This window comes from Cervus elaphus, chromosome 24 (genome assembly GCF_910594005.1).
Source record: "Cervus elaphus chromosome 24, mCerEla1.1, whole genome shotgun sequence".
Lineage (NCBI taxonomy): Eukaryota > Metazoa > Chordata > Mammalia > Artiodactyla > Cervidae > Cervus > Cervus elaphus.
The window spans coordinates 14,457,284-14,478,657 of record NC_057838.1 but is presented as its reverse complement, the minus strand read 5'-3'; the positions used below and the strand labels follow the sequence as shown (position 1 = coordinate 14,478,657).

At 37.2% G+C, this 21,374-nt stretch overlaps 1 protein-coding gene across 2 annotated transcripts in view; it reads left to right on the top strand.

Moving 5' to 3' along the window:
• NEK10 (NIMA related kinase 10) overlaps positions 1-21,374 on the top strand; it is a 292,923-nt gene that overhangs the window by 214,247 nt on the left and 57,302 nt on the right. The window contains exons 29-31 of one of the 2 annotated variants that reach the window (XM_043886664.1): positions 4,060-4,097; positions 4,197-4,337; positions 20,230-20,330. In XM_043886664.1, coding sequence (XP_043742599.1) covers positions 4,060-4,097; positions 4,197-4,337; positions 20,230-20,330 — 280 coding nt within the window. The remainder of the gene's footprint in view (positions 1-4,059; positions 4,098-4,196; positions 4,338-20,229; positions 20,331-21,374) is intronic. The other variant, XM_043886665.1, reaches the window with a different exon arrangement.

Here is a 21,374-nt window from a genome sequence, read left to right as displayed (position 1 = left end):
GTTTACATTCCCACCAGCAGTGCAAGAGAATTCCCGTTTCTCCACATCCTCTCCAGCATTTATTGTTTGTAGACTTTTTGATGATGGCCATTCTGACTAGTGTGAGTTGGTATCTCATTGTAGTTTTGATTTATATTTCTCCAATAATGAGCAATGTTGAGCATCTTTTCATGTGTTTGTTAGCTCTCTGTATGTCTTCTTTGGAGAAATGTCTGTTTAGGTCTTTTTCCCACTTTTTGATTGGGTTGTTTGTTTTTCTGGTATTGAGTTGTATGAACTGCTTGTATATTTTGTAGATTGAGTCTTTGCCAGTTGTTTCCTTTGCTATTATGTTCTCTCATTCTGAGGGTTGTCTTTTCACCTTGTTTGTAGTTTCCTTTGCTCTGCAAAAGTTTTTAGGTTTAATTGGGTCCCACTTGTTTATTTTTTATTTTATTTTCATTACTCTAGGAGGTGGGTCATAGAGGATTTTGCTTTGATTTATCTAATCGAGTGTTCTGCCTATGTTTTCCTCTAAGACCTTTTTAGTTTCTGATCTTACATTTAGGTCTTTAATCCATTTTGAGCTTATCTTTCTGTATGGTGTTAGGAAGTGTTCTAATTTCATTCTTTTGCATGTATATGTCCAGTTTCCCCAACACCACTTATTGAAAAGGCTATCTTTGTCCCATTGTATCTTCTTGCCCCCTTTGTTGATAATAAGCTACCCGTAGGTGTGTAGGTTTATCTCTGGGCTTTCTATCTTGTTCCATTGGTCTATACTTCTGTTTTGGTTTCAGTACCATACTGTCTTGATGACTGTAGTTTTGTAGTATAGTCTGAAGTCAGGAAGGTTGATTCCTTCAGCTCCATTCTTCTTTCTCAAGACTGCTTTAGATATTCACGATCTTTTGTGTTTCCATATGAATTGTGAAATTTTTTGTTCTAGTTCTGTGAAAAATGCCATTGGTAATTTGATAGGGATTGCATTGAATCTGTAGATTGTATTTGGTAGTATGGTGATTTTCACAGTATTGATTCTTCATACCCAGGAACATGAAATATCTTTCCATCTCTTTATGTTGTGTTTCATTTCTTTCACCTGTGTCTTATAATGTTCTGCATACAGTTCTTTTGTCTCCTTAGGTAGGTTTACTTCTAGATATTTTATTCTTTCTGTTGCAATGGTAAATGGAATTGATTCCTTAGTTTCTTTTTCTGATTTTTCATTGTTAGTATACAGGAATGCAAGTGATTTCTGTGTATTGATCTTGTGTCCCTCAACTTTCTGATTGGATCTTTTTTTAAAATATTTTAAAATGTTCATTGTTGAGATCAGTTCTTTTCCTTTATAAAGTTTATTATTAGTCATGTTTTAAATTCTCTTGTGGTAAATTGTTTATTTCTGTTTCATTATTTTTCAGGGGTTTTCTTGGCTTTTTCAATTGACAGTAGTTCTTCTTTTTATTTAGCTTTCTCTGTCTCTATTACTTTAGGTGAAACAGTTGTCCACTGCAGTCTTGAAATGGCTGTTTTTATGTGGGAACATCCCTCTGCACACTGTGTGTGCCTTGTACCTGCCTTTGACGGGTGAGCTGGATTTGAGGTGGATGCCAGTTATACCTTTCCTCAGGATGTGCTGGAAGCTATCCCCTTAATAGGCAGTGGTGCTAGAGATGGAGGGGCTAGAGTTGGCACCAGATCTGAGGCAGGACTTCCTCTCTGCCCAGTGGCCATCACTGCCCTGTTAGGGGTGAGGTCTGCTTTTAAATTGCCAGAGAAGAAGCTAGCTCTATCCCCTTTAAGTGGATTTTTTCCCCTCTTCCATGCACCAAGACCTTTGCTTCAGTGGCATGGGGTGCTGAAACAAGTGTGGTCTGTACATTGATGGAGATCTAATGCACTGACTGTGTAGGCATCTGCAACTCCAGTCGGATACTGACTCAGATGTAAGCCCCGTTTGTTTTTCATAGCCAATCATTTCTCTCTGCCTCTGCCACCACCCCCTACACATTTGTGGAACAACTCTGCTGGGCTAGCAGAGAGCTATGTGGACTCCTGGGATGTGTCAGAGGTTAGCTGTGGTAGAGCATCCCCATCAGAATCCGAGAAACTTCTGGGATGCTGCTTGAGTAAGCACCAGCAATGACCACTGCTGCCACTCTTGGGCTCTGCCCTGGGACCAGATTGCCTGTATGTCCCAAGAATTTTAAATTTCATTTAAATCTTTAAAATTGCATTAATATTTCTATTTAGTACATGTTTAAATAATATTTTGGTTATTTTAGTTTAAAATGTTATTAAAATTAATTTCACTTTTTTCTTTCTACTTCTTAAAACTGTGGCTACCAGAAAATTTAGACTTCTGTTTATAGTTTGCATATTTCTGTTGGACAGTGCTGGGCTTGTCTAGAGGACTAAGGTGTGGGCTATGTGTTTGCCCTTGCTGAGGGGTAACCTGTATGCAAGGGAATGATTTGCTGGAACAGACGCTCTACCACTCATCTCAGTCCTGAGGCTTCTGCCCACACTCATAAGGACACTGCTAAGATTATGCCCCTCTTTGAAAATATGAGGCAGGGGTCATCCCTTTTCCTTATGTAAACATGTGACAGGTGTAAGAAGAATGTATTGCCTATGTAAAACTGATGAGTTTCATTTAGTTTTCAAGGGTCTGGAAATATGGGCTGGGAATGGGACAGAAAAAATAAATAGGATCAAGGGAGGAGTGGATTGGTGGGGAATTGGAAGGATGGAAATGGAGAGGGAAGGAGTTCACAGTTAGATGTACACACTTTGATATTATTCTAGTAATTAAGTTGAGTGGTGGGTGAATGAGTGCCAAATTTGCTATGCTTGATAACTTGGGTATGTGTTGCATGTACGTATCATTATTTCTGTGACTATAGTGAAAAGGTTGGGGTAATAGAATTATCAGTCATGTTTCTTTGTGTCTGAGTCCCCATGTCAATTCCCACTTAGTAAATACCTATCATGTGCCTTAAGCATAGAGGATGTTTGATGTACTTTGGTTGTGTTGCAGTAGCTTATGGTTCTTATAATTTGTCAGGCCATAGATGTTTCTTATTTCTTAAAAAAAAAACTGTTAAGAACTTGTCTCTACTATTCTAGTAGATAAACAAGATTGAATGTTATTTATGGCTGTCCTTAGTAGGGTCTAATGACTCTTCCACTCAGCTAAAGGCCCTGAGACCAACTTGCATGATGATAAGGAAATCCTAAATCTTAGAATAGGGCAAAAAAGTGATGGTAAGAATGCTGAGAACATAAGGAAAAATATATTCCTCTTAAATGTAAAAATTATCTCATTTCTTAGGAAGAGTTATAGTTTCTTAAGACAGCAGAAATAAAGCATGGAACATACTAAATATAAAATTTTAAATGCTATTTCTTTTTCATACAAAATAAGTATTTTTGTTTTATTTTTTAAATTTATTTTTGGCTGCTCTGAGTCTTCCTTGCTGTGCTGGCTTATCTCTAGTTGGGGCGAGCTGGGGCTACTCTCTAGTTGCAGTGCGCAGGTTTCTCATTGCAATGGCTTCTCTTGTTGCCGAGTGTGGGCTCTAGGGCACATCAGCTTCCGTGGTTGCAGCACATGGGCTCAGTAGTTGTGGTTCCCAGGCTCCAGAGCACAGACTCAATAGTTGTGGCACAAGGGCTTCTTTGCTGCAAGTCATGTGGGATCTTTCTGGATCAGATATCAAAACTATGTCTCCTGCATGGCAGGCAGATTCTTTACCACTGAACCACCAGGGAAGTTAAAATATTTTGATTTTAAATGTAACAAGAAAATCATTCAAGCCTAAGATTTAGGCTTGTAATTATTCTTAGAGCTTATGAACAACTGCGATGCAACCAGATTCTTCCAATGGTCATAGAATGTCCGTTCTGCTCTGAGTTCAATTATGTCTCTTTTTTCCTTTTATTAAACTCTTGAGGACATCCTCAGGAAAAACAAACCTATATTTTCATATGGATTCATAAACCATAGTGAGATATAAGCTTTCAGTAAATGTTAGTCAAATCAAAGTTGAATAAACCTTCTCATTCTGCTTACAGAGACTTCACTGGTGGAATAGGATCCAGACCGAGACCAGGTAATTTAGCTTTGTCAGCAGTAACATCACACACACCACCCTGAACTTCAGTGCAATTTGTGTTACAGTCTCATGTCTTTCCCCCTTTTATTTCTTCAGCTTTGCTGCCTCTTGACCTGCTTCTGAAAGTGCCACCCCTCCTGCTCAGGGCCCACGTTAAGGAGCTAGAGGCTGAGTTAGTGACGGGGTGGCAGTCCCACAGCCTTCCCACTGTGATTCTCCACAGTCTCAAAGAACATGGTAGTACTTATATTAGATAACATTGGTCTCAAGCACACAATGGGTGAACACAGAATTGTGGTTGGGCCTGAATACCCAAATGATGCTTGGGAGGTAACTCTAGTACAAACAACAGGAGAATCTCGTTTCATCTGTTCATCATTTTTATATAGTTTGCCAAATTAACAGTGTCAAGGTGCTTTCTGTGTTCACTTATTTGATGAAATATATGAGCTATCTTTCTAAAGTTTGTGTTTTTGCTTTGGTAGGAATGTTAGCCAGTTGAATTTTGAAGCTAACAGTACATACCTAGTACCAAAAAATAGTAACTATGTTTTACATATGTATTTTTATAAGCTGTGCACCTATATGATATAAGAGAGTAAACCATATCTTTTCTTCTATCTCCTTTACTCTGATGCAGATAATTCTTTTTACTTATTTTATTTGATTAAAGCAATGTTATATCAAATTGTTTCCCTAATAAGGTAGAAATTATGAATTCTTAAAGAATAACAGTTTATAGTAATTGTTTGAGAAAAAAAGAGTGTGTTCATTAACATTTCTAATTTCTATGAAAGTGGACCAAATGTTCAACAGGAACAGTAAAGTTTTTAACTAAACCTGGATAATTCAGGAAAAAAACACTTAGTGATTGTGCTTTTAACATATGTATATGACTCAAGTATAAGATTCTGTTTTACTATTTTGGTTAATTTGGAATTATTGCTTAATGTTGTTTTCACTTTAACGTCCTTAATTCGTGTTCTTTTGTAGAGTTAATACATATGAACTTTTAGGAGATGTGAGTTGATTTACTGTAATATTAGTCCATGTCTCCACATTTTTAAAATTTGCTTTGTAAGGGTTATTGACAGTTTGGGGACATTTACATGATCAGCATAGATGCTGAAAAGAGATAACTTTGTTATTAAGATGTCCAAAACATTATTAAGATGTTATGTTGACTATGCCCCACTCCAGCTATTTTGGTACAAGGTAAGTTCATAATATAGCCATGAAGCTAAAATGATTGTTATTGATTAATTTTATAACAGTGAGATCAAAACACATACATATGTAAGCAATTTGAAGTTCAGTTGTGATTCATAAAAAGAATTACTTTTCCTAAAGGATATGTTGAGTTAGTTAGTTCAAGACTTGACTATGTCTGCAAAATTAATCAGATCTCTGGATATTTTAACAAACTCTTTAGCATAGATAACATGTAATATATTTCTTAGACCTACAGTTTGTTATACTATCTACTTTTTAAACATTTACCAATTCATGCATTTATTTTTTTTTCTTTTTTATATTGTAGTGGGTTTTGTCATACATTGACATGAGTGAGCCACGTAGTTACATGTATTCCCCATCCTGATCCCCCTCCCACCTCCCTCTCCACCTGATTCCTCTGGGTCTTCCCAGTGCACCAGGCCCGAGCACTTGTCTCATGCATCCAACCTGGGCTGGTGATCTGTTTCACTATAGATAATATACATGCTGTTCTCTCTAAACATCCCACCCTCGCCTTCTCCCACAGAGTCCAAAAGTCTGTTCTGTACATCTGTGTCTCTTTTTCTGTTTTGCATATAGGGTTATCATTACCATCTTTCTAAATTCCATATATATGTGTTAGTATACTATAATGTTCTTTATCTTTCTGGCTTACTTCACTCTGTATAAGAGGCTCCAGTTTCATCGATCTCATTAGAACTGATTCAAATGAATTCTTTTTAATGGCTGTGTAATATTCCATTGTGTATATGTACCACAGCTTCCTTATCCATTTATCTGCTGATGGGCATCTAGGTTGCTTCCATGTCCTGGCTATTATAAACAGTGTTGCGATGAACATTGGGGTGCACGTGTCTCTTTCAGATCTGGTTTCCTCAGTGTGTATTCCCAGAAGTGGGATTGCTGGGTCATATGGCAGTTCTATTTCCAGTTTTTTAAGAAATCTCCACACTGTTCGTCATAGTGGCTGTACTAGTTTGCATTCCCACCAACAGTGTAAGAGGGTTCCCTTTTCTCCACACCCTCTCCAGCATTTATTGCTTGTAGACTTTTGGATAGCAGCCATCCTGACTGGCGTGTAATGGTACCTCATTGTGGTTTTGATTTGCATTTCTCTGATAATGAGTGATGTTGAGCATCTTTTCATGTGTTTGTTAGCCATCTGTATATCTTCTTTGGAGAAATGTCTGTTTAGTTCTTTGGCCCATTTTTTGATTGGGTCATTTATTTTTCTGGAATTGAGCTTCAGGAGTTGCTTGTATATTTTTGAGATTAATCCTTTGTCTGTTTCTTCATTTGCTATTATTTTCTCCCAATCTGAGGGCTGTCTTTTCACCTTGCTTATAGTTTCCTTTGTAGTGCAAAAGCTTTTAAGTTTCATTAGATCCCATTTGTTTAGTTTTGCTTTTATTTCCAATATTCTGGGAGGTGGGTCATAGAGGACCTTGCTGTGGTTTATGTCGGAGAGTGTTTTGCCTATGTTCTCCTCTAGGAGTTTTATAGTTTCTGGTCTTACATTTAGATCTTTAATCCATTTTGAGTTTATTTTTGTGTATGGTGTTAGAAAGTGTTCTAGTTTCATTCTTTTACAAGTGGTTGACCAGCTTTCCCAGCACCACTTGTTAAAGAGGTTGTCTTTTTTCCATTGTATATCCTTGCCTCCTTTGTCAAAGATAAGGTGTCCATAGGTTCGTGGATTTATCTCTGGGCTTTCTATTCTATTCCATTGATCTATATTTCTGTCTTTGTGCCAGTACCATACTGTCTTGATGACTGTGGCTTTGTAGTAGAGTCTGAAGTCAGGCAGGTTGATTCCTCCAGTTCCATTCTTCTTTCTCAGGATTACTTTGGCTATTCGAGGTTTTTTGTATTTCCATACAAATTGTGAAATTATTTGTTCTAGTTCTGTGAAAAATACCGTTGGTAGCTTGATAGGGGTTGCATTGAAGCTATTGATTGCTTTGGGTAGTATAGCCATTTTGACAATATTGATTCTTCCAATCCATGAACACAGTATGTTTCTCCATTTGTTTGTGTCCTCTTTGATTTATTTCATCGGTGTTTTATAGTTTTCTATGTATAGGTCTTTTGTTTCTTTAGGTAGATATACTCTTAAGTATTTTATTCTTTTTTGTGGCAATGGTGAATGGTATTGTTTCCTTAATTTCTCCTTCTGTTCTCTCATTGTTAGTGTATAGGAATGCAAGGGATTTCTGTATGTTAATTTTATATCCTGCAACTTTACTATATTCATTGATTAGCTCTAGTAATTTTCTGGAAGAGTCTTTAGGGTTTTCTATGTAGAGGATCATGTCATCTGCAAACAGCGAGAGTTTCACTTCTTCTTTTCCTATCTGGATTCCTTTTACTTCTTTTTCTGCTCTGATTGCTGTGGCCAAAACTTCCAAAACTATGTTGAATAGTAGTGGTGAGAGTGGGCACCCTTGTCTTATTCCTGATTTCAAGAGAAATGCTTTCAATTTTTCACCATTGAGGGTGATGCTTGCTGTGGGTTTGTCATATATAGCTTTTATTATGTTGAGGTATGTTCCTTCTATTCCTGCTTTCTGGAGAGTTTTAATCATAAATGAGTGTTGAATTTTGTCAAAGGCTTTCTCTGCATCTATTGAGATAATCATATGGTTTTTATCTTTCAATTTGTTAATGTGGTGTATTACATTGATTGATTTGCGGATATTAAAGAATCCTTGCATTCCTGGGATAAAGCCCACTTGGTCATGGTGTATGATTTTTTTTAATATGTTGTTGGATTCTGTTTGCTAGAATTTTGTTAAGGATTTTTGCATCTATGTTCATCAGTGATATTGGCCTGTAGTTTTCTCTTTTTGTGGCATCTTTGTCTGGTTTTGGAATTAGGGTGATGGTGGCCTCATAGAATGAGTTTGGAAGTTTACCTTCTTCTGCAATTTTCTGGAAGAGTTTGAGTAAGATAGGTGTTAGCTCTTCTCTAAATTTTTGGTAGAATTCAGCTGTGAAGCCATCTGGTCCTGGGCTTTTGTTTGCTGGAAGATTTCTGAATACAGTTTCAATTTCCTTGCTCGTGATGGGTCTGTTAAGATCTTCTATTTCTTCCTGGTTCAGTTTTGGAAAGTTATACTTTTCTAAGAATTTGTCCATTTCTTCCAAGTTGTCCATTTTATTGGCATAGAGCTGCTGGTAGTAGTCTCTTATGATCCTTTGTATTTCAGTGTTGTCTGTTGTGATCTCTCCATTTTCATTTCTAATTTTGTTAATTTGGTTCTTCTCTCTTTGTTTCATAATGAGTCTTGCTAATGGTTTGTCAATTTTGTTTATTTTTTCAAAAAACCAACTTTTAGCTTTGTTGATTTTTGCTATGGTCTCTTTTGTTTCTTTTGCATTTATTTCTGCCCTAATTTTTAAGATTTCTTTCCTTCTACTAACCCTGTGGTTCTTCATTTCTTCCTTCTCTAATTGCTTGAGGTGTAGAATTAGGTTATTTATTTGACTTTTTTCTTGTTTCTTGAGGTAAGCCTGTAATGCTATGAACCTTCCCCTTAGCACTGCTTTTACAGTGTCCCATAGGTTTTAGGTTGTTGTGTTTTCATTTTCATTCATTTCTATGCATATTTTGATTTCTTTTTTGATTTCTTCTATGATTTGTTGATTATGCAGAAGTGTGTTATTTAGCCTCCATATATTTGAATTTTTAACAATTTTTATCCTGTGATTGAGATCTAATCTTACTGCACTGTGGTCAGAAAAGATGACTGGAATGATTTCAATTTTTTTGAATTTTCCGAGACCAGATTTATGGCCCAGGATGTGATCTATTCTGGAGAAGGTTCCGTGTGCACTTGAGAAAAAGGTGAAGTTGATTGTTTTGGGGTGATATGTCCTATAGATATCAATTAGGTCTAGCTGGTCCATTGTGTCATTTAAGGTTTGTGTTTCCTTGTTAATTTTCTGTTTAGTTGATCTATCCATAGTTGTGAGTGGGGTATTAAAGTCTCCCACTATTATTGTGTTACTATTAATTTCCTCTTTCATACTCGTTAGCTTTTGCCTTACATATTGTGGTGCTCCTATGTTGGGTGCATATATATTTATAATTGTTATATCTTCTTCTTGGATTGATCCTTTGATCATTATGTAGTGTCCTTCTTTGTCATGCATTTAAATTTAAAACAGAATATGCCATAGCATTTTAAGTGTTGTTAGTGAATGCTAAAGTTTACCTATAAAGGAGTGATAGTTTTGATTAATATTATAGAACACAGTAATGCATATGGAGAAAATTTAAGTTATTACCTAAGAGTTATTCCACATTACAGTGAAAAAACGTATTTTTTATTCATCTTAATGCAGAGTGGTTTTTCTGCATATTGTAAAAATCATACTTTCCTAAATGTCGCAGGTGGTCTTGGAGTAATTGATTGCTCTGCCAAATGACAAACAACTGGTATAGGCCTCACTTAGATTGCCTCTTGTGCAAATGAGGATTCATTCCATTGTATATAAACAATAGCTATAGTCCTGTATTGCCTAAATGTGCTGGAAAAAATTGTCAGAGAGGAGAGAATTTTGTCAGAACCTGGGTATATTCCCAGGACTAAATCTAGAATGTGAGCATCATTTTCCATTTGCTATGGCAGAACAAAGGGCGAAAACTATTATTTTAGAGTGTCGAATGGCTGTATTAGAATGTGATCCTGCCTATAGCATACTCTTAAAATGTCAACTTCTAGGTTCATATTGTGGCCACATGGCAGTATTTAGTGTACTTCTAAACTGCTGTAAAACAAATAACCACAAAGCCATCTCAACACTATTATTAAAAATCCTCTTTTTCTGCTTTTTAATACTAACTGGATTTGTAAAGAATTTATTTTATAACATATTCCTTAGATTAAATAATAGTAATTTGACAACAGAATTGAAAACTTAGGAATTTCTGTATTGAGTAGATGAAAATATTAGCAGTAATTAACATGGAATGAATGAATGAATAAACATGCATGACATGCAAAGTATGCATGTTAACTCTTTTAGCTCTATTTTACTAACCCTTTTCACTTACAGATTACCACTGTACAAATTTGGCCATTTCTGAGTACTATCTGTATTACTATTTTCCAAATATCTATTTATTTCAATTGACTTACTTTCTCAACAGAAACAGACCAACTCACAGAGAACAAATTAGTGTTTACCTGTAGGGAGAGGGAAAGGTGAAAGGGGAAGGGGATTAAGAGATACAAACTATTAGATATAAGTAAGTGGCATATACCCTGGAGAAAATCACAATTCAAAAACACACATGTACCCCAGTGTTCACTGCAGCACTATTTGCAATAGCCAGGACATGGAAGCAACCTAGATGTCCATGACAGATGAATGGATAAAGGGAGTTGTGGTACATATACACAATGCAATATTACTCAGCCATAAAAAGAAATGAATTTGAGTCAATTCTAGTGAGGTGGATAAACCAAGAGCCTGTTATACAGAGTGAAGTAAGTCAGAAAGAAAAGAACACATATAGTATATTAAAGCATAGTTTGGTCTCTGTGAGTCTGTTTCTGTTTTGCTGTATGCATTCATATACTTTATTTTTTAGATTCCACATGTAAGTGAAAACACACAAAGTATCTTTCTCTGTGTGACAATTTCCACTAAGCATAATATTCTCTAGGTCCATCCGCATTGCTGAAAATGGCAGAATTTCATTCCTTTTTACAGCTGAGTAATATTCCATTGTGTATATACACACCATATCTTTTTTATTCATTCATCTGTCGATGGACACTTGGGTTGTCCACACCTTGACAATTGTAAATGATGCTGCTATGAACATTGGGGTACATACATCTTTCTGAATTAGTGTTTTCGTTTTCTTCAGATATATAACCAGAAGTGGGATTGCTGGGTCATATGGTAGTCATATTTTTAATTTTTGTTGAAATTCTGTGTTGCTTCCCATAGTGGCTGAACCAATTTACACTCTCACCACCAATATACTAGGGTTTTGTTTTCTCCACATCATTGCCAACATTTATATATTGCCTTTTGGTTATAGCCATTCTGACAAGTAAAAGGTGATCTCTCATGATGGTTTTGACCTGAATTTCCCTGATGATTAACAAGTTGGAGCATCTTTTTATGTTTCCATTGTCCAGCTGTATGTTTTCTTTGGAGAAATGTCTATTAATGTGCTCTGTCCATTTTTAACTTTTTATCTTGAATTGTATGAGTTTTTAATTTATTTTGGATATTCCCCTTATCAGACATATCTTTTGCAATTATCTTCTCCCATTCAGTAGTTTGTCTTTTCATTTTGTCTATAGTTTGATTCACTGTGGAAAAGCTTTTAAGTTTGATTAGATCTGATTTGTTTATTTTTGCCTATGTTTGCTGTGTCTGAGAAGACATATCAAAAAAAAAAGAAAATACTTCGAAGGCCTGTATCAGAGTATACTGCCTATGTTTGTTTCTAGTTTTATATTTAAGTCCTTAATCTCTATTTTGTGTTTAGTTTTGTATGCTGCTACTGCTAAGTCACTTCAGTCGTGTCTGACTGTGCGACCCCATCTCTGGGATTCTCCAGGCAAGAACACTGGAGTGGGTTGCCATTTCCTTCTCCAATGCATAAAAGTGAAAAGTGAAAGTGAAGTCACTCAGTCGTGTCCAACTCTTCGCGACCCCATGGAATGCAGCCTACCAGGCTCCTCCGTCCATGGGATTTTCCAGGCAAGAGTACTGGAGTGGGGTGCCAGTGAGTGAAAGTCGCTCAGTTGCGACCCCATGGACTATATAGTCCATGGAATTCTCCAGGCCAGAATACTGGAGTGGGTAGCCTTTCCCTTCTCCAGGGGATCTTCCCAACCCAGGGATCAAACCCAGGTCCCTGGCATTGCAGGTGGATTCTTTACCAGCTGAGCCACCAGGGAAGCCCTATTTTTGTATATGGTATGAGGAAATGTTCTAATCTCATTGTTTTAAATGTAGCTGTCCAGTTTTTCCAGAACTCTTTGTTGAAGAGGCTCTCTTTTCCCCATTTTATATTCTTGCCTCCTTTGTCATAGATTAGGTGACCACGTGTGTGTAGGTTTATTTCTGGGCTCTCTGCTCCATTGATCTATGTGTCTGTTTTTGTGCCAGTACCATACTGTTTTGACTGCTGTAGCTTTGTAGTATAGCCTGAACCTAGGGCACATATATTCAGCTTTGTTCTCCATGTCTGTGCCTCTGTTCCTGCCCTGCAAATAGGTTCATCAGCACCATTTTTCTAGATTCCATATATATGCATTAATATATGATATTTTTCTCTTTTTTACTCACTTCACTCTGTATGACAGGCTCGAGGTTCATCCACTACCCTCCTACTAACCCAATTTCATTCCTTTTTGTGACTGAATAATATTCCATTGTGTATATGTACCACATCTTTATCCATTCATCTGTCAATGGACATCTAGGTTGCTTCCATGTCCTGGCTATTGTAAATAGTGCTGTGATGAACACTGGGGTACATGTGTCTTTTGGAGTTATGGTTTTCTTAGGGTATATGCCCTGTGTTGGGATTGCTGGATCATGTGGTAGTTCTATGTTTAGTTTTTTAAGGTATCACCATACTGTTCTCCACAGTGGCTGTACCAATTTACATCCCAACCACCAATATAAGAGTTCCTTTTTATCCACACCCTCCCCAGCATTTATTGTTTGTAGAGTTTTTGATGATGGCCATTTTGGCTGGTATGAACTGGTAGATTATTGTAGTTTTAATTTGCATTTCTCTGGTAATTAGTGATGTTGAGCATCATTTCTTGTGTTTGTTGGCCATTTGTATTTCTTCTTTGGAGAAGTGTCTATTTAGATCTCCTGCCTATTTTTTAATTTTTTTTTAATATTGAACTCTATGAGCCGTTTGTATATTTTGGAGATTAACCCTTTGTCCACTGCTTTGTAAATATTTTGTCCCATTCTGAGGTTTGTCTTTTTGTCTTGCTTATGGTTTCCTTTGCTGTGCAAAAGTTTTTAAGTTTAATTAGATCCCAGTTGCTTATTTTGTTTTTATTTTCATTATTTCAGGAGGTGGTTCAAAAAAGATTTTGATGTGATTTATGTCAGAGTGTTTTTCCTTTGTTTTCCTCCAAGAATTTTATAGTATCTGGTCTTACATTGAGGTCTTTAATCCATTTTGAGTTTGTCTTATGTATGATATTAGGTAGTATTCTAATTTCATTCTTTTACATGTACCTGTCTAGATTTCCCAGCACCACTTATTGACGAGGCTGTGTTTTCTCCATCGTATAGTCTTGCCTCCTTTGTCATAGACTAGGTGATTTTAGGTCCATGGGTTTTATCTGGGCTTTCTGTACCTATGCCATTGGTTTATATTTCTGTTTTTGTGCCAGTACCATACCGTTTTGATTAGTTTTTTAGTATAGTTTGAAGTCAGGAAGCCTGATTCCTCCTGCTCCATTTTTCTTTCTCAAGATTACTTTGGCTATTTGGGGTCTTATGTGTTTCCATACAAACTGTAAGATTTTTTGTTCCAATTCTGTGGAAAATGCCATGGCAATTTGATAAGAATTGCACTGAATTTGTAGATTGCTTTGGGTAGTATATTCATCTTTACTCTATTGATTCTTTAAATCCAAGAACATGGTATATCTCTCCATTTGTGTCCTGTTTGATTTCTTTCATAAGAGTTTTATAGTTTTCTGAGAACAGATCTTTTGCTTCCTTAGGTACATTTATTCTTAAGTATTTTATTCTTTTGTCTAGGAGACTTCACTCCAATTAATATTCCCTGGGGTATGATGTTCTCTGTTAGTCCAGTGGTTCTGACTCAGTTCTCCCACCTCAGGACCTCAGGCCTGATCTCTGGCCCATGAAATGGGATCTTGCAAGCCACAGAGCATGCCAAAAAAAGGAGCAGGACAATAACAAATAATTACAAATTAAATTTAGAAAACTAACAGATATATTTGGAAAAATAAAAATCTATATAAAACAAGTACTGGAGGGTAAAACTAAGCTCCAGTAGCAAAGAAGAGAAAAACTATTAATGATCATAAAAAATAAAAGGGAGCATAACAATAACAAAAAAAATAAAGTGAATTCAGAAAATTAACAGATATTTTATAAAAAAAATAAGAATATATGTGAAAGAACCACTGAAGGGTAAAACAGAACTTGATAATGGCAAAGAACAAAAAACCCCAAACAAAACAAAACAACAACAAAAGCAACAAAAAGACAGAAAAACCTCAGCTGTTATGGGCAGGGCTTAGGCAGGAGCTGGGTTTATGTGGAGGCTAGCTCTAGGCAGGGGCAGGGTCCTGATTCAGGACCCACTCTGCTGGAAAAGGCCCTGGTTGGGGCTTGGGGCTTGGGTTCAGCCTAGCTGAGGGGGCCTCTGCAGTCGCTCCCACCTTAGGGTGTGGAGTATCACACCTGGGGCCCCAGGAGGCTCCCTGGGGCCGAGTGGGTAGAATACCAGGCAGGTACCCTGATCCTCTGAACCCCAAGTGGCTCTTCCCCCAGGGCTTGGCTCTTCCTCCTACTCCCTTCCTCTCACACCTGTAGGACCTACACAGGCAGTGTAGGTCCTGTAGGGTGGAAGGCACCTCGAAGGGCAGAGAGGGCCCTGGAGGGTGGAGACCCAGGCCCAGGGCCTTAGGAGACTCCCTTGGGCTCAGTCGGCAAAGGAGCAGCAGGCACTTCTCCTGACCCCTGAGGGCTCCCCAGTTTGGCTTGTGTCCTTCTTCCCACTCCCTCTCACACTCCCAGTACCCATGTGGGCAGAGAGGTCCCTGAAGGGCATAGGACAGGCTTGGGGCCTGTGCAACCTCCCTGGGGCAGGAGGAAATGCCAAGAACATTCCTCCTCCCCATACTCCAACCTTTGAAGGTCCTTTCTACTCCCTGTTAACCTCCTGGAGGCAAGCATGCCTCTTCGGGTGCTCCTAGTCACCCCTCAGTCACACCAGTTCTGTCTGGCCTCTACTTTTCCTCCCATCTTTGATCCGATTCACATCCTACCTGATTGCTCAGTGGTTCCTCCCATCTGCCTGGTTGTCAGAGGCTCCCCCACCAGCATCTTGTGAGTATCTTAGTTGTAGGGAAACAGAAACTCCATGTCTTCCCTCTCAGTCATCTTGGTTCTGCCCCTGATATGTATTTTTTTGTTTTTGTTTTTACTTTTTCAGGGAGCTCCTGCTGTAAACTGTCCCTTCTCCTGTTGTTCAGAAACTCCTGATTCTTAGCAGAGAGAATTCAGAAAAATAGTATACTATGTCTTGGTCAATTGGGGGAATATATGTGTAGTCCATCTGCTGATCATTTTGTAGTAGCTAAGAGGTTCAGAGCTTGTGTTGTGAATTGTGACTTCAGTAGACTGGACCAGGAATGGGCCCCTAACTTCACTATTGTAATGTGCCATGAAATAATAAACCAGATATAGTGCACTGCATAGGGTATGAAGACATAATGTTTCCAATTTATTACGTGTACTTGCTTTTCAAAAATATTTGATCCATTAAATGTTAAAAGGTACAATGAGAACGTATTAGAAGTAGCAGCTCTTTTTAAGAAAGGTAGTATTTCAGGTGTGGGAAGAAGCCTATATGTTAGGTTTCATGGTCTGTGGTTTCATGCTCTCCTGGTAACAAGTTAGGAGAGTTGAGTAAGTGTAGAGTTTAGGGCCCATCTAGTTGCAGGTCCCAGTTCTTCAGGCTTGGTTGGACACTCTTCGTGATTTCAGTTATCTGTAAGATGAGGATACCGTTCAGAATAGCTCTGAGGATCACATGAGACTAAGTGTGTGAAACCCTTGCCGGCACCTCCTCTAGGCCCTGCTGCCCACCACCTCAGAGGAGGAAGTTAGCTGTTCAGTGTCATGTTCACCACACAGTAAGCTAGCAAATATTATTTTTTGGCATTTTAAGTAAATTGCCACTTATAATGAATTTTGTGGTTTCCTCCTAAGTTTTAAAACACGAATTCAGCTCCCTATTTTAATAAAACCATAAAAGGAATACAGAGTATTCCAATTTAAACTTTGATTTTATTTAAATTTTAATGAGACCAAATACTTTCTATCTTTTGGAGCAGGAACTATATAGGTATGAATCATGGACATACTATGCATGACTGACATTGAAATAAGATCAGTTTATATGGCATCTTTTTTTTTTTTTCCAAGCCACATTCTGTAGCATATGGGATCTTAGTTCTCCAACCAGGGAACAAACCCAGGCCCTTGACAGAACATAGATTTCTAACCACTGAACCACCAGAGATGATGGTTCTAGTCATCTATGATCTCTTTTTAAGGGAAATTTGTTTAATAAAATTGTCAATATAAATATGTGTTGCATTTTTTGTGAGTAATTAAGTATAGTATTTTCAGTGTGCTAATCTGAAAGACTGAGGGAGAATGCTTTATATGGCTAACATTGGCCATGAAATTGGTAGTTATTAATATCTAATGAATAAAATTTTAAAGATATCTATTTGGATTTTTATCATTTTTGTTTTCCTAAAATTACTAATGGCTAAATACATATTTTGGGATGGTGAATATAAAAAACAGTGATGATTTGATAACGTAGAAAAGGAGAAATAAAAATTATCCTACCTAAGATTAGCTGAAGTTGTTCAGGAAATCAAGAGGGTTTGCAAATGTTACAGTCAGACTCCCATCATTATGAACCTTAAATTTCCTTCTTCTCCCAAGTCCTAACCCATGTGATCACTCACATCTCAGTAGTCCTGCCAGAGCACCCAGAGTGCTGAACTGGTCGTGCAATCCTGACTTGTCATGACATGACAGCAGCAGATAACCTTGACAGACTGTCTTTAGTCTAGGTGGTGGGGTTGGGAATTGCCCTTTAAACGGAACAGAAGTAACAGATTAGGGGAGAATACTTGTAACATATAAAATACAGTAAAAGGATTAGTATTCAGACAATATAAAGAGCATATACAAATCAATAAGAAAAAAGAAACTTGGGACACAAACAGAAAATTCACCAAAGAAGTGCAGTACCTCATCAGCATTTAGATAAACACAAAATAAAACAAAATCACAATGGTAAAACTGAAAAGTTTGACTATAGTGTTGGTCAAGGGATAGAAAAGTGGATTCTCTTCTGTGCAAATTGATTCAGCTCCTTTAAAATGTATTTGTTAAAATTGCAAATATGTGTATCAAAAGGCCCAGCTATTTAATTTCTCCTTATTTACACTAAAAGACCTCTTGCACTATGCACAGTGAGGCACACACACACATATTCACTGTATGCACACATATATTCACTGCAGCATCATTTACAATCATGATAAGTTGAAAGAAAACCAAGTTCCCATCAAGACAGAAGTGTATGCATGCATACAGAACATGCATGCACATGTAGTACTGTTCAATAGTGGTCATTAAAAATGAGCTATAACTGTGTATTGATAAGAAATAATCTCCAAGACAGATAGAATAAAAATTGTAAACCAGACTTATAATGTGTCACCATTTAGTTAAGAAGAGGGAAAGAAAGCATGAGGTAGCATTATAGATTTTCTACAATAGTAGCTTTCAAAGTGTTTTTTTTGGGAAATGATCCTCAGTAAGACACACATTTTATATCTAGACTGAGTGAACCCTTACTACATGCAGTACACTCTGAAATTTTTCTATCCTGTTTTATTCCATGCCATTCCATTCCACTTTTCAAAATGCTGGTCCTGGCTCATTAAACTGATTCAGGACTCAACCATAGTTTGAAAAATATTGCTGTGAAGGTACACACTAAAGTATGTAAATAGATAGAAAAGTAAAAAGGCAACGAACCAGGCTGGTATCAGAGGTTACCTCTGGGGAGAAGGCTGATGGATGGTGGTCCCAGGGGTTCTAGAGTCTCCTCTGTGATACTTAGGTTATTGTACATTTATTTGTCTGCTTATTTTATAATGGGCATCTGTAAATATACATTTTAAAATTTACCTTTTAGAGAGTAAGAAATCAAAGCTGTTTTCAAAACTCAAGGAATTACTGGGATTGAGAGAGTAGTGGCCAAGGGTCTTAAAGAAAAATTGTTTCACTGCATATTGAGTAGTACAGAAGGCAGGCATTCTAGCTAACTATTTCTGTTTTATACCTATGGCCACAGATATAGAACATCAACTTGGCTACACTAGTTTTGGATATCAGTCTAGGCAAACAAATAGTTATAGGGGTGGGGTGGGGAGGGAGATGGGAGGGAGGTTCAAAATGGAGGGGATATATGTATACCTATGGCTGATTCATGTGGAGGTTTGACAGAAAACAGGAAAATTCTGTAAAGCAATTACCCTTCAATAAAAAATAAATTAATTAAAAAATAAAAATATAAAAAATAAAAAAATAAGTTAATTTTAAAAGAATAATTATTTCTGCAAAGAAACATTACTGTCAAAAATGTGTATGTCTACCTGGCCATCTCTGAAGACTGAAGCAGATGTGTCCAGTTCTCTGTTTTCTATTTCAGAGCTACCTTAATTCTTTCTGGTTCATCTTCACATTTTTACACTAAGGGTAATTTATTAAGCCTCATCTGAAGTAACGCATGTTTACAAGAAGTTAGACATAGTTCCTAGAGGAGGTAGATCCTTTAAATTTCAAACATTTAAATGGTATTAAATGTAGATGAACTAGAACTAGATGATTTCTTGTGTGAATTTCTCAACACAGTAAAAACACTCATAAGAAAAAGAATATTTTATTTTTTGTAGTTTGTTTCCTAAATATACATTTTCACATGCTAATTATAAAACAAATTGAATCTTTTAATGGCCACATTAAATTTTCTCTATAAATGTTTTGAAAACAAATTTGTATGGTAAAATATGTAAGCCTTCTCAGAAAGAAAAGAAGAATCATTTTTCAAAATCTTAGCTGTTGCTAAAGCAATGATTGTGTTCACCTTTAATTTCATCTACTCAAGGTTTCATTGAGGTAAAAATAAGGTCTTTGGAGCTTTTCTTTAAAGATGAGAATTTGGGAAGAAAAGCATTATTTTAGAAAGCATGCTACAGGTTGTGGGGAGGAAGGGAAAGAAGAGGAAGATGGGAGAGAGGATAGTATACACCCACCTATCTGGTCTCTCTTCTGTTGAGGAGGCAGAGGGGACCTTGTGACTAATATGGAGGTTAAGGTCTTTCCTTTAAATAGCTTTACATTCCTCAAAGTTAAGAGTGGGCCTTGTGCCTATGACATGTGAATCTGGGAAAGTGGCTTATATGCAATTTGGCACCAAGCTAGCCTAGGACTGTGAAAGTGATCTGGCTCTATGATGAGAACTCAGAATAAATTATAAATGTGTCTTATTGAGACCTGAAGGGAGGTGAAAGTTATAATTTGTAACAATTTTCAAACCCTTGATTATATTGCAAATTATAATTTATTAGTTTTTTTGTTTGCTCTGTAAAATTGCCTATTCAGTATTTGCATTTTGGTAGTTTTAATAAAATTAGTTTTATTTGCTATAATGAATTTAAAATTTTAAAGTGTAATAGTCTCTTAGCTGCACATATCTGAAGACGAGCTTTTCAGTGGCCACAGTGTACAAGACACCACCGGCTGCTAGTGGCAGCCTGAGCAAATTTTCCAAGTGATAAGCAGTCTTCCAGATGTTATAAATATCATCATCATGTTACTTAGGGGTCTGAGAAGTAGAAGGAAGGAATTATGCATCCAATATCATAAAATATTGAAGTGTTACAAACTCTCTACATACTGTTTCAATGGTAGGATGAGGGCTTTTGCTTGTTTGTTTGTTTGTTTTTTTCCTGAATTTTAGCCCATTTTCCCATTAATACAGTGTTTGAAAGGGAAAACCAGGGTCTTCACTAACTGCAGGTCTTTTTATCCATAGCATCTGCGGGAATTGCTGTGTCACAGAGGAAAGTTCGTCAGATCAGTGATCCCATTCAGCAGATCCTAATCCAGCTGCACAAAGTCATCTACGTCACTCAGGTCAGCGTGCCAGCTTTCTGTTTCCTTTTCATCTTAAGTACAAGTTTGGCGCTAATATTGCCAAAGAACTGCTTTGAGACACCCATAGAATCCATTCCTGTGCATGTTCTCTGGGCTGCTGCTAATATGGAATAACAAAATCTTGCAGTTTTTTTTTTAAATGTATAAGCTATTTCCTCTTTGGTAATGATGTGTACCAGTTCCCCTGGATCATATTGAGATATGATGCTTGTTGTTGACTTAAAGCTCACTATTGTGGGTCTTAAGAGGAATGAGTATCTCTTTTAAAGATATTAGCCCTCATTTGTCCTAGGTGAGGTTAGTATAGAGTTTTGAAGCAAAAGAAAGCTTGTCTTCTCAGATGCAGGGTTTAAAGCTCCTTCCACTGGCAATGATAGCTCAGAATGAGTTGAGTTTCAAGACAGTCAGTTTTATCTGGTTCCAACAACATGTCCCTACTTGGGGTTTTAGTATTCTAATCTTTTTTTCTAACTTTCGCATGAGAAATTTGGTGAAATGAGCATTCAGCTGACACTGTAACTCAGCAATCTGCTCAATTAGATTCCTGTTTGATTATTAGCTATACCAGTGCTGTGGTAGCAAGAAGTACATTCTATCAGGGCTGCCATGGAATCTTTCTGGCTCTTAGACTATGATTTGAGCTGAGAGTTAAAGGACCCAAGCTTGTCATTGTCTCTGTAAGTGCTCCAGTACATCTGAAGGACCCACCTACCCCACCATCCCTGTGGTCTTCATACTGTCTGATCGTCAAATGTAGCAGTCACTCAAGCTTCCAGGGGGCTCCCTTCAGCTGGCTCTTCATCCAGAGATGAACTGCAGCAGCACTGCATGCCATGGATCACTAGCATCTTGTGTCCTCTTAGCAAACAACCCAGCAGTGGGCTTACTTCCAAGGGTACAATCAAGCCAGTTTTCAAATACCATCTGTGTGGCTCCTCCTGGACAATCCTGGAACCAAATCTGTTTCATTCAGAGTCTAGTCAGGGAACAGAAACTGCAATGATTTCAACAGAGATGGTTTCA